This window comes from Mastigoproctus giganteus, chromosome 2, assembly GCF_048544385.1.
Source record: "Mastigoproctus giganteus isolate SK-2022 chromosome 2, ASM4854438v1, whole genome shotgun sequence".
Classification (NCBI taxonomy): Eukaryota; Metazoa; Arthropoda; class Arachnida; order Uropygi; family Thelyphonidae; genus Mastigoproctus; species Mastigoproctus giganteus.
Window position 1 is genome coordinate 218416321 of NC_143576.1, and position 18113 is coordinate 218434433.

The 18113-nt window shown below is 38.0% G+C and overlaps 1 protein-coding gene and 1 non-coding gene across 2 annotated transcripts in view; both read right to left on the reverse strand.

Annotated features, from left to right (window-relative positions):
* The window catches only part of LOC150090130 (putative receptor-type tyrosine-protein phosphatase mosPTP-1), a 529269-nt gene that overhangs the window by 151385 nt on the left and 359771 nt on the right, over positions 1-18113 (reverse strand). Inside the window, exon 14 of the mRNA XM_090390174.1 lies at positions 15546-15639. Coding sequence (XP_090246300.1) covers positions 15546-15639 — 94 coding nt within the window. The remainder of the gene's footprint in view (positions 1-15545; positions 15640-18113) is intronic.
* On the reverse strand, positions 11308-11380 carry TRNAV-AAC (transfer RNA valine (anticodon AAC)). Its single transcript has one exon. It is a non-coding gene; the product is annotated as a tRNA-Val (tRNA).

Consider the following 18113-nt stretch of genomic DNA (forward strand, 5'->3'; position numbering starts at 1 on the left):
CTTAATTACTTAATCTTTAATCACTTTTTGAAAATAAACTCTCATATTTGGGAGTTTAAACATTAGATCCCTTATTAATATGAGTGACAAGCAAGCAAAATTTCAATTGAAAAACACATGTGCTTCAACAATTGCATGCCACACCAGATTCTTCCATGACACAAAGCTAGAAAAGTATCACTAGGATGTGCTGCCACAAAACATAAAGAGCACATGCTTCAATGATTGGGCACAACACATGTAGCTAATTTAAAATTCATGTTTTTCAACATGTGCATATAATTATTGAGAATATATTTAACTTGATTCTTCATTTTTTCTGTTTGCACACTAAATAACAGAGATTTCTGAACTTTTCGATGGAAAAATCAAAGAAAACATATTTGTTGAAAGGTACTGGTAGTTTCACAGTATGAACTAAGTAGATGAAGAGTGCAAATTCTCTGAAGGGTCTCAAATAACACACAACCTCTGGGATATATATACCTTCACATGCAGCTCCTCTTAATGGACACTGCAATCAGAATGTTGAAACAAAATTCTTTGGAGAAAAATATGTTGAGAGAAAAGAAATAAATAAAATTAAAGAAACTGAAAAGCAAGTACCACCTAAAGAGAATGCTAGAATTGGAAAACCATGGATGGAAAAGAGGAAAAAAATTAAAATAAATAAATTTGTGGTGAAGAAACAGGCAAAAGATAAATCAATCTGTAATAAATATGAATGAACTTCCTCTGTAACCAACTAGACAAAAAGGCCTTTAAGGGGGGAGGGGAATGAAGGTCTACTTTCTACTTGCTTTTTTTTTTTATTTTTTAATGAAACCCCCAAGCACAAAAGGTGATAGATGAACTTACAGTACTTTTTTTTTTTTTTTTTTTTTATGTAAACCCCAAACACGAGAGGTATTAGAACCTATAGTACTTAGTACCGTGCTTGGGTTGGAGATTGAGAAGATGAAAGAATATATTTGTTGACATTGGACTTGAACTTCTGTAGACTGTAATTTTCAGGAAATACTTATGAAAGAAGGTTGTTCCAGAAAACGGCAGTTGAATGAATAAACGAGGAAGATGAAAAGTTGCTTCTGTGGGTTTGAAGTTGGACAGTAAATGGATGTTGGCCGGTGGCGGCACGTGTTCGGACTGTTTTGAAAGAGAGAGCGGGAATTATAGAAGCCAATTCAGAAGAACAGTGCCCATGGAAGTATCTGTAGAAGAGGCATGCAGCAGAAACAGTGCATCTATGAGACAGTGAGTGGAGAGACTCTGTTAGAGATGAATCATTAATTAACCTAACTGCCCTCTTCTGAATGGAATCAAGAAGGCTGAGAGAGGTTTTGGGGGCACCACCCCAGATGTGGGAACAATATTCCATGGCAGGGCAGATTTGCGATTTATACAGAGTGAGCAGTTGTTTGGAAGAAAAGTAACGCCGAGAGCGAAAGAAAAAAACCAAGTTTTTTAGATGCAGAGGAAGCAATATTTGTAATGTGCTTGTGCCAAGAGAGATTAGAAGTCAGGGTAATCCGCAAAAGAGATATATCATTTTGCCTAGAAATCGGAGTGTCACTAAAGATAAGCATAGGAGCAGAAGAATCCTTTTTGCGAGATATAAGACAAGACTGAGTTTTAAAAGGGTTGAAATCAACTAAGTTGTCTTTGCCCCACTGGAGAATTACCTGAAGATCCGCATTTAAGGAATTGGTAGCAGATTTTCGAGAAGTTGAAGCTGATTGAGCAGGACAAGGTTTCTCAAAATGGAAAGTGGAATGCAATGTGCTATCATCGGCAAAACTATGGATAGGATTTCCAGTCAATGGAAGAAGGTCATTAATATACAAAAGGAAAAGAGTGGGAGAAAGAACTGAACCATGGGGGACACCGGCATTAGTGGAGAAGTTAGAAGACAGAGAGCCATCTACCATCACCATCAGTGAGCGATCAGAGAGAAAACTGGATAATCAATTACTAAAAACAGTTGGCAAACCGTAACATGGAAGCTTGTTTAGAAGACCTTTACGCCAAACACAATTGAAAGCCTTTGAGATATCAAGAGCAACTACTTGTGTTTCACCGAACCTTTCCATTGAATTAGTCCATAAATGGGTAACATAAGCCAGAATAATACCAGTGTATCGATACTGACTGAATCCATACTGGCGATCGTTGATCAGACTGAAGGTTTCTAGGTAGTTTAAGAGTTGTCGGTTAATTGATTTCTCCATTACTTTAGAAAGAGTAGAAGTAATTGCAATGGGACGATAATTGGATGGGAGGGATTTGTCACCCTTTTTAGGAACTGGCTGTATATGAGCAAATTTCCAAGCAGAAGAAAAACACCTTTGGAATAAGAAAGTGACAAAAGGCGGCAAAGAATAGGAGTAAGTTCAGGAGCACAGATTTTGAGAACAAGTGGAGAAAAAGCATCGGGACATGGAGCTTTCTTGGCATCAAGATTCATCAAAATCCTTCTGACATCCTTTTGACGGAATACCACAGGAGGCATTGAATGGAGCGTGTTGGGAATAGTGGGAGGTGTTTTACTAAGATCATTAATACATGAGTTGGAAGAAAAATGGGATGCTAGCAGGTCAGCCAAGCTTTATCCTTGGCTAAAGTGACAACAGAACCATCTTGGTTGGACAGAGGTGGGAGCAGAGATGGGCAAAAGTTGCGGCCAATAGCTTTGGCAAGAGACCAGAATGCTCCGCTACCATTAGGGCAAGAAGCAAGTTTTCTACTCTTAGCCTGTTCAAACTCTAGTTTAGACTGATTAATAACTGCTTTACAATTGTTGCGAGCTTTGGTGTAGGCAGAAAATGAAACTGGAGAATTAGAAAAAAGCCAATTACAATATGCAACATTCTTCTCTTGAACAGCTTTAGCACATTTATTGGAAAACCAAGGTTTATTTAAAGGACGAGATTTTAAAGTGGAGTGTGGGATAAAGGATTCCATTCCGACACGATCTGAACAAACGTTGACATCAGAAGTTTTGAAACAGTAATCCAACCAAGGAAAAGAAGAAAAGAAGTCTCACAGGTCATCCCATTTTGCATTCTTGTAATGCCAAACAACACGAGGTTTGGAATAGCCATGAGATAAAGGTTCCATTGGAGAAGAGACAATAACCAAGTTGTGATCTGAAGTGCCTAAAGGACCTCTCACATCGACCGTGTACTTAGAAGTGTTGTTTGTGAGAAAAAGATTAAGCGTATTAGCTGTATGATTAGGATTGTTCGGTATTCTTGTAGGTAAATGAACAATCTGTGCAAGGTCATTAGTAATTGCAAAAGCCTCAGCATCTCGACCAGCTGGGTCGGTATGACTAGAAAACGGAAGCCAGCTGGAGCTGTGAACATTAAAATCACCAAGGAAAATTACCTCATTGTTAGGAAAGTTGGAGAAAATCAAGTTGCAAAGAGAGGAAGTCAAAGAGCTCAAGTGATCAGTGGAGTTGGGAGAACGGTAGAGACAACAGATGAATTTGACACAATGAGGTAGAGAGATTTTAAGCCAGATAAGATCAAAGAGAGGAGATTCCAAATTGCCATTTCTCTGACAGGGAATATCAGAACGGACATATGCACAAGTACCACCTTCGAGGCGAAAGGAATTATACAGCGAATAATTTGGGCAACTGAGATGAGCAGTATTTGAATCAACCAATAACTGAGATTCTGTCAGAAAAAGTACATGGGGTTTGGCAGACTGCATGTGGAAATGGACATCGTTGAGATTAGAATTGAGACCACGTATATTTGTGAAATGAATTAGGAAGTGCTTGGGAGGTTTAGATCTTTTCGCAGATAAGCTTGCTCTATTAGTTTGAAAATTCATGGTGTATTCAATAGTAAGAAAAAGTGGGTGGGACACGCTGTATGAAGTAATGAAATTTTTGGATATGGCGTACACATGTAAGAATATACCCAGATCCCTTACATAACATGACCTCGACAATGCTTCCCGCACACACACACACTACTCAGACTCCCTCCAGTCACCATCTGGCAGAGTGGAGGTAGCAAGATTATACACTAGCTGATCCGGAAGCCTCCTAGAGAGTTACCAATAGGTTCGGTCCGGTGTACTAACTAGTGTACTAACTAACTACCGTTTTAGAGCTGTACCCTCGAAATTTAAGGAATATTGGATCTCGCCACAATGTTCGTCATAACCTCAAAAGTCATCAATCATACCGCATGATGGAAGAGATAGAGAAGGGTTGACTGGAACTTAGCTCTAGAGACTAAACATGGGTTCCACCACTTCAAGCCTCCAATAAGCAAAGTGGTGGTATTGCACCAGTTGATGAGAGTCATCTACCACCTACCACTTAGAGCATTGATTGAAGGCCAAGCAGACAGAAGATAATAGTTAATATAAAACTTGAATTTCTGTAGGTTGTAATTGTCAAGAAATACATGTGAAGGAGGGTTTTTCCAAAAAAGCAGTAGTAGAAAAAATAAATAAAGAGAAAAAGTTTGACAAACATTTGGAGGGAATGGTGCGATTTTTTTTTTTTTTTGGCTGATGCTGCATAAGCTCATACACTTGCTTTCTTGCATCACATGCCACTACTACTTACCAAGTCAAGATCTGAAAACTAAACAAAATGGCTTTTTCAACCAGGCTGTTAACCTGTAACTGGTCATACCAGTTACAGGTTGTGAGTTTGGAGCTGGACAGTGAATGGATACTGGCTGCTTGTAGCACATGTTTGGACTGGTTTGAACAAGACTTTGTGACAGATGAGTCATTAATTAACCTAATTGTCCTCTTTCGAATGATTAACTTGAGGGACTTTGGGGGCACCACCCCAGTGTGGGAGCAATATTACATAGTAAGGTGGACTTGGGATTTGCACAAAGTGAGTAGTTGTTTAAAACAAAAATAAAGCCAACAGCAAAAAAGAAAACCCAGTTTTTTTGACACAGAGAAAGCAACATTTGTGGTGTGCTTATGCCAAAGGGGGGGGGGGGAAGAGAGAGAGAGAGAGAGAGAGAGAGAGAGAGAGAGATTAGAAGTTAGGGTAATCCCAAATAGAAACGTGTGATCTTGCCTAGAAATTTGAGTGTCATCAAATGAGCATAGGAGCAGTAGATTCTTTTTCTGCAAAAAAATAAGACAGGATCAGTTTTAGAAGAATTTAAGTTAACTAAGTTTTCTTTGCCCTATTAGAGAATTACTTGGAGATTGCATTTAAGGAATTTGCAGTGGATATTCAAGAAGTCAAGTCTCTTTGTGCAGAACAATTTTCCCAAACTGGAAGGTAATATGCAGTGTGCAATTATCAGCAAAACCATTGATAGAATTTCCAGTCAGTGGAAGAAAATCATTAAGATACAAAAAGAAAAGAGTGGGAAAAAGAACTGGACCATGGAGAATACCAGCATTAGTGAGGAAGTCAGAAGACAAAGCCTGCAGAAATGGTCAGAGAGAAACTGGATACCTATAAAAAAAACAGTCAGTAGACCATAAGATGGGAGCTTGTTTAGAAAACTTTATGCCAAACACCATAAATATACTTAGAAATTCAAGAACAACTTGAGTTTCTCCAAATTTTTCCACTGAATGTGTCCAAAGATGAGTATCATAAGTCAATACATTACCATTGGACCGACAATGAAAGAATCCATATTAACAATCATTAATCAGCTGGAAGGTTTCTAGATAGTTTAAGAGTTAGTTGTTGATGAATTTTTCCATTACTTTGGAAACAATAGAGGTAAGTACAATTGGGGATAATTAGAAGGGAGGAATTGGTCACTCTTATTAGAAACTGGCTGAATATGAGGCAAATTGCCAAGCAGAAGGAAAAATACCAGTGGAAAAAGAAAGTGTAAAATGGTGACACATAAAAGGAGAAAGCTTTAAGCAGAGGTTTCGAGAACAAATGGAGAAATGTCAAAAAGACTTGGAGCTTTCTTGCCATTAAGACTGGTCTTCCAACAGAAGGACGTTAGAATTCTTCTAACAGCCTTCTGTTGGAAGACCACAGCATTCACTGCATGGAGTATACTGGGTATGGCAGGAGGAGGAGGTTTACCAAAATCATCAATACCAGAGAAGAAGAAAAGTAGGATGCTAGTAAGTTAGCTTTATCTTAGCAGAGAAAGTAAACAAAACCATAAGGTTTTAACAGAGGTGTTAAAATCAACAGAGGTATTAAAATCTAAGAGAGGTGTTATTAACAATTTTTAATAGATAGAGAGATGTTGTGCCCAATAGCTTTGGCAAGAGACCAGAATGGTCATACTGCATTGTACAAGAAGCAAGTTTTCTACTATTAGCCTGATCAAAATCAATTTGGATTGCTTAATAACTGTTTTAAAACTGTTGTGAGCTTTAGTTTGGACAAAAAAATGAAGCTGAAGATTTGGATGGAAGCCAACTGCAATATGCACGTTTTTACCTTAAACAGCCTTAGTGCATTTATTGGAAAAATCAAAGTTTAGATAAAGGATGTTTTATGGTGGAATGTGGAATAAAGATTTCATTGACATGATCTGGGTAAGTACTGGGATCAGAAGATTAAAAACATTACCATACAAAGGAAAACAAGAATAGGAATCAAGAATGTCATCCCATTTTGCACTCCTGTAATGCCAAATGATGAAACTGTGAATGGCCATGAGAGAGGGGCTCCACTGTGGAAGGAACCATCACAAAGTTGTGATCTGAAATGTGTAGAGGACCACTAATATTGACCATGCACTTAGAAAGGTTCTTAGTAGTAAAAAAATATATATATCAAGGGTGTTGGGCGAATTGTCTTGTGTTCTTGCAGAGAAATAAACAAACTGTGTGAGGTAGTAGTAGTGGCATGTGATGCAAGAAAGCAAGTGTATGAGCTTATGCAGCAAAAAAAAAAAAAAAAAAATCACACCATTCCCTCAAAATGCCTGTCCAGTTCCTCCTTAAATTTATTTAAGGAGGAACTGGACTCCATAATGCCAGTGACTCCATTATTTTACCCAGAACAGAAGTTAAATTAACTGGTCTGTAATTACTCGTGTCACCCTTCGATCCCCCTTTGTGAATTGGGGATACATTTGCACACCTCCAGTCCGTGGGGAACTCCCCTGAGTCCAAGGATGCTCTCATAATTATGGCTAAGGGTTTGCTTAGTTGCTTTGTCGCCTCCTTTAATATAACTGGATAGATCCCATCCATCCCAGGTGCCTTTCTTATGTTTAACTTCAACAATTACTCCTCCACTCTGCTCTCAGTTATTACAAAATCATTACGCACCCTGCTATAATTTGATAACCTTCTGCCATTTCCAAACCTTAACTCCTCACGTGTGAATGTAGATGCAAAATACTCATTCAGTTTGTTTGCTCTGTGAGCAGGATCATCAACAGTCGAACCATCGATATCAAGTAGCCCAATCAGATTCATCCCCTTCCTTTTAGAGTTTATATAAGTAAAGAAATCCCTGCTGTTTTTTTCTTAGCATTCTTTGCCAAAGATTTCTCATAATCTGCCTTTGCCTGCCTAACCTCCTTTGTAAACTGATTACAGACTAGCTTATATCTGCTATAGGCTTCTCAGTCGCTTGATAATTTATATGCATACCATGCATTTTTCTTCTCTGTCACGAGTCTCATTAGTTCATTTGATAACCATTTAGTCCTAAACCTTGAACAATATTTCTTAATAGGTATGAAACTTTTAGTAGCTTCCACGATTAATTCCTTGAATACTTCCCACTTAGAATTTACTGTTGGTAACATCGTCAGTTGATCCCACTGTACAGAATTTAAAAACTGTCTGAGACCACCGTACTCACCTTTACGGAAGCAAAAACCCTTTCCTTTACCTCTGATGGTAATTATATCTTTAAGTAAATCCCACATCAGTACACTGTGATCACTGCCACTTAGTGGTTCCTTTATTTGCAAATTCTTAATACACGAGTGAATAATAATAATTCATTAGTAATAGCAAAATTCTTGGCATCTGAACTGGCTAGGTTCATGCAACTAGAGAACTGAGACAACTGGGTTGTGAGCATCAAAATCATCAATGAAAATTACCTCACTGCTTGGAAAGTTAGATTGCAGAAAGGCAATTTTTGATGAAAGGAAATCAGAATTCTGAGTGATTAGTGGAATTGGAAGAATGATAAAGGCATAGAGATTTTAAGAAGAGATCATAAACAAGTTGTGATCTTAAATGTGTATAGGACCACTAAAATTGACCATGCACTTAGAAATATATTTGTTAGTGGTAAAAAAAAAAGATTAAGGGTGTTGGGTGAATTGTCCAATGTTCTTGCAGGGAAATGAACAAACAGTCTGAGGTCATTAGTAATAGCAAAATCCTTGGCATCTGAACGGGCTAGGTTCATGCAACTAGAGAACGGAGCCAACTTGGTTGTGAACATTAAAATCATCAAGGAAAATTACCTCACTGCTAGGAAAGTTAGACTGCAGAAAGTCAATTTTCAATGAAAGGAAATCAAGGAGTTCTGAGTGATTAATGGAGTTGGAAGAACGATAGAGGCAGAGTGATTTTAAGCCAGAGTAGATCAAAAAAGATGGGGTCCCAAGTCATGAGGACTCTGACAAGGAATATCCGAGTGGACATATGCAGAAGTACCACCTTTGAAATCAAAGGAATTACATTGTGAATATACACTGTGCTGCCAATTTATTAGGTACATCCCTGCTGTGCACAAAAATGGTTTGTCCCACAACGTTGCTAGTCACATGACCACAGTTGTGGATATAAATGCAGCAGAACAACCTTTCTAGTATCAGTTAAGCATACAAACCGTAGCAAGAATGGGGAAAAGGAGGGATCTAACGGACTTCGAACATGGCATGGTATTAGGTGCAAGACATGCTGGACAAAGAATCTCTGAAACAGCGGTTCTCCTGAACTTTTCACACACCACACTTTCAAGGGGTATTGAGAATGGTGCAATGAACAGAAAACATCCTCTCAATGGCACTCCTCTGGAAGAAAATCGCTTGCTGATGAGAGAGGTCAGAGGAAGGTGGCTAGAATTGTGCAAGCAAACAGACAGGCCACAATGTTGCACGCCGACCGGGCTAGCCAGGTGGGTAAGTGCCTGCCTGGCAACCCAAAGGTCGCGGGTTCGAATCCCGCCTTGGGCTTGGATCAAAGTACTGCAAAAACCTTGGGAGGTGCATTATGGCCACAGAAGCCGATGCGCCAACAACTACCAAAAAAAAAAAAAAAAAAACCAATGTCGCACATCACGTCAGAAAACAACCTTGGTGCGTAGAACAAAATATTACAGCAGAACGCTAGTTGCACTTTGTCGCGAATGGGCTACAACAGCCGACGACCACATTGCGTACCTTTGTTATCAATGAAGAACAAGAGAGCACATCTCCTGTGGGCACAGCAACACCAGCACTGGACTATCGAGGATTGGAAAACAGTTGCTTGGTCTGATGAGTTGAAATTCCTGGTGCATCATGTTGATGGAAGGCTCAGAATTTGGTGAAAACAACATGAATCCATGGACCCGTCATGTCTGACGACTACTGTGCAAGGTGGTGGGGGCAGTGTTATGGTGTGGAGAATGTTTTCTTGGCACACATTGGGTCCATTGATTCACATCAGAATGCCACATCGTACCTAAACATTGTTGCTGACCAAGTGCATCCGTTCAATGTCGACAGTTTATCCTCAGTCAGATGGTTACTTCCAGCAGGATAATGCGCCGGTGCACAAAGCCTGAATCACTATGGAATGGTTCCAGAAACATGAAAATGACTCTGCTGCAGTGGCCTGTGCAGTCCCCTGGATCTCTATCCTATTGAACATCTTTGGGATGAGCTGGAAAGGGCTGTTTGCTGCAGGCCTCCACCTCTGTCAAATCTCAAGGAACTGCATGACACACTCATATCTGCATTGTACTCCATTCCTTCACGTTTTCAGCATCTTGTTCAATCTATGCCTAGACAAATTCAGGCTGTTTTGTAGGCTAAAGGGGGCTCAACGTGCTACTAGGTAGGTGTACCTAATAAAGTGGCAGCACAGTGTATCAGGGCAACTGTGGTGAGCAGTGGTTGAGGCAATCAATAATTGAGACGCTCAGAAAAATAAGTGGGACTTGGCAGACTGTAGGTGGGAATGGACATCATTCAGATTGGAACTGAGGCCACATATATTTGTGAAATCATTGAGGAAGATTTTAGGTTTTTAGAACAGGGGGAAAAAGCAAAAAAAAACAACTGGGAAATGGCATGAGCCTTACAAGTACGGGGCCGAATAAATATTTTAAGCATTTTTTTTCCAACATAGAAAAAGTATTAACTATTATCATAATATAAAGACCACAAGTCATAGGTTACAAATGTCAATGGGCTATTTTTGGCTTTACTATAATATGACTGGTATGTCTCCAAGTTTCATGAAAGTACTAACTGAAATTGACACTACTTCCTGCAATGCCTTTGTCTCTTTTATCTGAACCTAGTGCACCAAAAGGTACAAAATTGAAATAAATTCTGCTCTATGGAGAGGGAAACAAGTTGTGGAGGATTTAAACTCAATTGGTACTCACGAGGAGTACAAGTGGCATTCATTCATTTGTACCCCTGTACCTCACTGGTACTGAGGAGTAAAAATGAATGCTAATCTGTAATAAGAGAAAAACGTAAAAATTCTGTAGAATTAATTACAGTTTGACCAATACAAGTCAAGTCTGTTTGGGAAAAGCATGGGTCTTACAAGCTATAGGTGTTATGCTAAATAAATATTGTTTCCCCACCTCAAAAATAAGAAAAATGAACTGATGTTACAAAATAACAGATTGCAAACCAATGTTTACAAAAGTTAGCGAGCCACTTTTGCCTTTATTATGATATTACCAGGCAAATGTCCAACATTCGTAGAGGCACTGAATCAAGCCACTACTTTCTGAAACTTATGTCATTGATATGTATGGCACAAATACATATATTCAAAATTCTTGCATATATTCTCCATTTGTATACATACGAGAGGGTATCAAAAGGTTCGTACCCTTACCTAAAAATAATAGCACTAGAAAGGTGAAACATCGCAGGAACTTTAATCCTTTTCTATGTACTCTCCATGTATAGTAACACATTTCTCCCATCTATGGATCAATTGTTTAATGCCTTGATCACAGAAGTCCACACTTTTTGTCTGAAACCACAATTCATCTTTTTGATGTACAGATGAATGAATTTTTTCAACTGACATCTGAAAAATTAAAAAATATAATGGATGATAATACTATAACAGATCTTGATAGAATTAAACAAAAGAAAAGACAAAAAAAATAGTCATTGCTGTGCCTGCCAGGGATCGAACCTGAGACCTTCGGCGTGTTAGGCAGATGTGATAACCACTACGCCACAAGCACAACTGGCTAGAGTGTATGAATGTTTCAGAAAATTGATGGAATTTTATGTTTTGTTCCCTGTGCAGTTTGTTATAGCTTTCATTGTTTCTTGTTTAGTCCCAGTGATAATATTCAAGATGGAATACAGAAATGTCACCAGTGCATACAAAGGGGTATCAAAAAGTTCATACTCTTACCTAGAAATAATAGCCCTAGAAAGGTGAAACTTCACAGGAACTTTAATCCTTTTCTATACTCTCCATGTATAGTACCACATTTCTCCCATCTATGGATCTGTTGTTTAATGCCTTAATCGTGGAAGTCCACACTTTTTTGTCTGAAACCACGATTCCACTTCATTGAAGACTTTCAGAGATGAATCAAAGCAGCGTCCTTGCAATGATTTCTTCATTGTACACCCAGCATTCATCATTTGTCACCAACCGATCAAAAATGTTGTCGACATCCGCATTACACAAATCCAACAGTTGGCGAGGACATTGCTTCTGCAAAGGCATCAGCAATCTTGGAACCCATCATGCAGAGACTTTAGACATGTGCAGATGGTCGTGTAAAATGCTGTGGGCAGACCCATAACTAATTCCAACTGCATTTGCGATGAAATGAATTGTCACATGTCTGTCACTCAGCACCAGCTGCTCAACCTTTGCAACCAACTCACTGTCTGTGGATGTTGATGGCCTTCCTTCTCTTGGCTCATCAAAGGCACTTGTACGACTGCACTGGAACTCCTGTTTCCACTTTTTTTACAGTGTCATAGGATGGACAATTCTGCTCATACATAGCTTTCATTTCTTTGTCAATTTCCTGAGCTTTCTTGCCCTGCAAATGCAGAAACTTGATCACTGTTTGATACTCCACTTTGTTAACCAAAGCATCCTTCTCAGATTCCAGGCTCCACCTCTGGTGTACGATCACCTACGGGAATGAAATTTAGCATGTTAGTTATTGAATACGTAGACAACTTATATTAAAAATGGCATCTTCCTACTGATGTTTTATCTAGGTCAGGGTACAAACTTTTTGATACCCCCTCATATTTCATTATAATAGTACTTTTTGATACCCCCTCATATTTCATTATAATAGTAAAGCAAAGTTATACTGATGTGTGTTATTCATATTATAACTATAATGTAACAAGACAAAAAATCAATGCAAGGAAACAATAAAAATCGTATTCTAACTGAACAAACAGTAATAGCAAAATTCAGTTTCAGAATTAATTTTTAAGTTTGAATTTAACTTTTTTTTTTTTTTTTTTTTTTTATGTGGCTTCCCCTGATAATGCATCAGATATCCAGACAACACACATGCAACATTCTAGGCATTCAATGTAATAATTCATGAAACATTCTAGAAGTATCATTCACAATGTCACAAATCTCCTGTAGGTTTGATGGCATATGTAGTGGACAAATTGTAATTTTGACTGTCATAGAATGGGATCATGTTGCCAAAGAACTCTGTTTAAACTAACATGCAGCTCACTTTTCCAATGTTTGTAAACTTTCCTTTTGACTGATACTGACTACTGCAATATAGTGATGACACACAGATTGGCTTTTACACACTAAAACTTGAAGTGTCAACTATTACTCTGAAAAATGATTACACTGTGTTATTACTATTTGTTAAGCCAGAATAAATGTTCAGAGTTTACTATGGAATTATGTTATACCCTGTACAACTATATTTTCATGTAGCAATAAATGGTTAATATCACTGATAGTGAATTAGCCGATCAAATAATTAAGATGAAAATTTCATTATAACTATATGAAAGACAGCTGCATGTACTGCTATGTTTAGCTAGTCAGATCATATACAGGAAAATATAAAATCAGTGCATAGCATAGTATATAAATATCAGATCAGTATATAGCAAAGGTGACTAGTAAACTCATATGCAGAACACACTGGTCATTTCTGATAATGTGATCTCATAACAGGACTTCAAGAACCTCACATGAATATCAATACATATATATATGAGGTGCTACCCAAATGTTCCTGAAATTTGAACGTTGTGTGGGAACTACGTCTAGTATGGACTCGTGGCACTAGGTAACAATGCATAAAACCTTTGTGAATTAGTGTGCCATGTGATATTGGGCTGGATAGAGTCATTGAATATTTTTTACGTGCAGTTCTTTGGCAGTGCGTTTCGCGTAGTTTGCGATCGTTGCAATGGCTGAGGTGAGAGAGCAACGTGCTTGCATCAAGTTTTGTTTCCTTCTTAACGATACAGCAGCAGAAACCCATAAGAAGTTGAAAGAAACTTTTGGTGACAATGCTTTAGGCCAGACGTAGACCTACTATTGTGTAACCATTTTAAAAAGGGTCGAATGTCAGTTGATGACAACGATAGCTCTGGGCATCCATCATCGAGTACCAACCTGGAAAATGTTGCAAAAGTTCAGGCGGAGATCCATGAAGACTGCAGGCAGACCATCCACAATATTTGTGTCATTATAGAACTATCATACGGCATGTGTCAGCAGATTTTGTCAGATGAGTTGAACATGAGAAGGATTGTGACCAATTTCGTGCCACAGTTATCAAGTGAAGACCAAAAGCAGCATCACATGAAAGTTAGCAGAGATCTTCAAGAACAGGCCAAGAGTGATCAAAACTTCCTTTCTATGTTTATCACTGGTGACAAGAGTTGGGTATATGGGTATGACCCAGAAACCAAGCAACAGTCATCCCACTGGACGAGCCCATCTTTGCCCCGACAGAAGAAAGCTTGACAAGTGAGAAGCAATGTGAAGTCCATGCTGATCTGTTTTTTTGGAAATTGACAGGATTATCCATAAGGAATTCATCCCTCCTGGCCAGACCATCACAATGAAAAGTTCTACTGCAATGTCCTGAGGCAGTTAAGGGAAGCCATCAGGAGGAAATGTCCAGAGAAGTGGTGCACAGGTCCTTCATCATGACAATCTTAGCCCAACCCCCTTATTCATAGACTTTGCCTCCTGCAACTTCTTCCTCTTCCCAAGAATGAAAATCAAGCTGAAGGGGTCAAAGATTTGACAGCGTAGAGCAGCGGTTCGCAAACTACTAAGATTTACAGAACCCTTCAAAAATCAAAAAAAGTTTGCGGACTTCTATGTGTGTGTGTGTGTGTGTGTGAACACTGGATTTTCTGAAAAGAAAATTCAGTTTTGTGTGTGAAACAACTCAACTTTATTCTTATTTTTATACAGATATATAATAACAACTTTATATTTATCATCAATTTGCTATATATAGAACGAATAATTTGAAATATGTATACAATTATATATAATAATCGTATCAAAAATAAGTAATGTTCTACAACAAAATTCATTGTGATTCTAATAGTATATTTTTTAAGAAAATAGACACACATTAATTGATTCCTTCTGAACGTTTTGCGGATATATAATAACAACTTTATATTTATCATCAATTTGCTATATATAGAATGAATAATTTGAAATATGTATACAATTATATATAATAATCGTATCAAAAATAAGTAATGTTCTACAACAAAATTCATTGTGATTCTATCAATATATTTTTTAAGAAAATAGACACATGTTAATTGATTCCTTCTGAACGTTTTGCGGACCCCCCCCCCGAACTAGTCTACGAACCCCCAGGGGTACACAGACCCCAGTTTGGCAAAAGCTGGCATAGAGGATATCCAAACTGAATCGCAGGCAGTGCTGAACACTATGACGAAGGAGGACTTTCAGGATGCATTCAGATCATGGGAGAATTGCTGGGATCAGTGTTTACGCTCTCAAGGGCACTACTTCGAAGGTGATGGTGGCAAATAAGACGCAAAGTGAGTCTAATTTATTTTATAAACACGTTTCAGGAACTTTTGGGTAGCACCTCGTATATAGCAAGACATAGTAGTAATCTGTTCACGCATGCTACATTCTTATAAGCAAGGTATAAATTTTGGTTAAGATCAGAATAAAACTACAGTGAACCTTCAGCAAGGATTTTGCATTTTAAAAGAAATATGACTAATCAAGTGATTCAAAATGTGCACTTCAGTGATATAGCATACTGAATCTCGTATTTTAATTTCAAATGCATCTTGGCAATAAGTTTTCTAAACAGAGTTTTAAACTTCTAAATCATCCAGTCCTTAGGCAAATATAAACCCCAGTATACTTACATGCTACAATATTTACATATCTGTTTTTATTTTTGTTTTCTACCATTTGGGAATGCTCTGAAGAAAGATCCAGATCTGTTGCTTGCTGAATAGCCTATATATATACATAACAAAATGTAAGCAAAAAGACCACATAATTTAATAAGAATTAAAGTACAGAAAAATCTTATTAATTTGATTGGATAATCCAAAGTCATCCAGTACCCCTCAAAAAAAAAATGGCCTTACATGATTTATGGATTTATTTCAAAACATAATTAACTTTTAATTCAAATACAATATTTGGTAAAATGAAATGAAGAGCAAATTAGTAGTGGCAAATAATGCAAAAAAGCAATCTTATACATCATCAGCAGAAAAAAAAAAAAAAAAAAAACCCTTTCCCATATCACCTGTCCATCCCCTCTAACAGTTTGTCCAGATCTTACTTGAACTCATTCAAACTACCTACTGCTGCAGCACCAAATGGAAGTTCGTTCAAACAAAAACTATCTGTTGGCTGAAGGCAAATTTTTGCATATCTATCCTGCAACCATCCTTTCTCAATTTGAATTTATGCCCCCTCATATGTGCAGTCTGAGCAAGATGAAGGATTCTATCAGCATTGAGACTACTCAATCCATTCAAAGCCTTAAACACACCAATCAGATTTCCTCACATATGCCCAGTCTCAAGATGCTGAAATTTGCAGAACCAAAATCTTTCCTTGTAAGAGAACCCTTTTGATCCCCCTTTGCCAATCTTTTTGCTCTACTATGCACTCAATCCAATGGATCTACATCCTTCCTCAAGTGAGGCTTCCAGACCAGTATGAAGCACTCAAGATGCAGGCTATCATCATCATCAGCCATTTTCAATCCACTGCAAGATGAAGGCCTCTCCAGCAACTTCCCAGTTCGTTCTGTTTTGTGCAATGGACATCCATTTACTACGCACGAACTCGTGAATGTCATCTGTCCGTCTCCGTTGTTGTCTTCCAGGTTTTCTTCTAGCTCCTCTTGGGTACCATTCTGTTATTTTCTTAGTCCATCTGTTATCATGTCTTTGAGCTATGTGTCCTGCCCAAGACCATTTTAGTTCTTCAGTTTTAATAAGAATGTCCTTTACTTGAGTTTGCTGTCTAATCCATGTGTTTCTCTTATCTAACAGTCTGATTACTAATATAATTTGTTTCATTCTTCACTGTGTAGGTTTCAGCTTCTCTTCCATTCTTTTGGTGAGTGCCCAAGTTTCACTTCCATAAGTCATGGTGGGGAGTATACATTGGTTCATTATTTTACATTTCAGACAAATTGGTATATTCAGTATATTGGTATATCCTCAGTATGTGACTATATTTCCTGAATGCCATCCATCCAAAATTTATTCTTCTCTTCACTTCCAGCCATTTATCATTATTATAGCTAATAACTTGTCCCAGGTAAGTATATGACTCCACCTTTTCAATTATTGCTCCTTCAATGATCATATCCCTTTCTGTGGCATACTTGTTCATCATTACTTTTGTTTTAGCCATATTCATCTTTAGTCCGAAATCCTTGCTAACTCTGCATAACTGATACAGGCTAACCATTACCTTATACAAAGGGATAGTCACCATCTCGTTCCAGCTGGCAAAATTCCTGTTATCACTGACAAAATCCCATGATCTGCCCTGGCAGCTTGTCTGCACTGCTCAGAGAACTTTACACCTGACTGCAAAATTATCCCCAGGTATTTTTCATTCTCCACTACCCTGAGTGCACCACACAGCTGATAAGTTAATCTGGGATTACTGCTACCCATACAAAAGTACCTTGCATTTGTCAATGTTAAACTTCAATTGCCACTTCTCATCCCACCTGCCTAATTTTTCAAGATATTATTGCAGTAGCATATCCTGATTGCTATCATTAACCACCCTGAAAAAAAAACTTTTGTATCACCTGAAAACTTAGACACTAAGACTGATATGCCTTCATCAATATCATTAATAAATACTGAAAACAATGGGCCCAGCACTAAACCCCAAAGGATTCCACTAGAAGAGCAGTGCTCATTAATAACCACTCTGTCTTCTCCCACTCCACCATCCCTTTATCCACAGTACTAATTTTCCGCTATTGCCAGATTGCTTAATTTGCATGATCCAGATCTGTTGCTTGGATACTGTGTTTGTTTCGACACTGTTGCACAGTATCAAAAGCTTTTCTGAAATCTAAGTATGTGATGTCAAAATTATTTTTTGCATTCAGTTCCTTTGTTACTGCATCATGGCATCCGATCAAATTGGTCAGACAAGTTGCCCCTTATCAAATCCATACAGTGACTGCAGCATAACTACATTGATGTTTATATGGTCATGCATTACTTCTTTATACCAGTGACTCCAATTATTCTCCCTGGAACAGAAGTCAAGCTAACAGGTCTGTAATTACTCATGTCACTCTTTGAACCCTTTGTGAATTGGCAATACATTTGCATATCTCTCCATAGGGACCGTCCTGATTCCAAGAATGCTAACATAACTAGGGCTAAAGGTTTGATTCTCTCTTTTGCCACCTCCTTAATAAAACTGGATAAATTCTA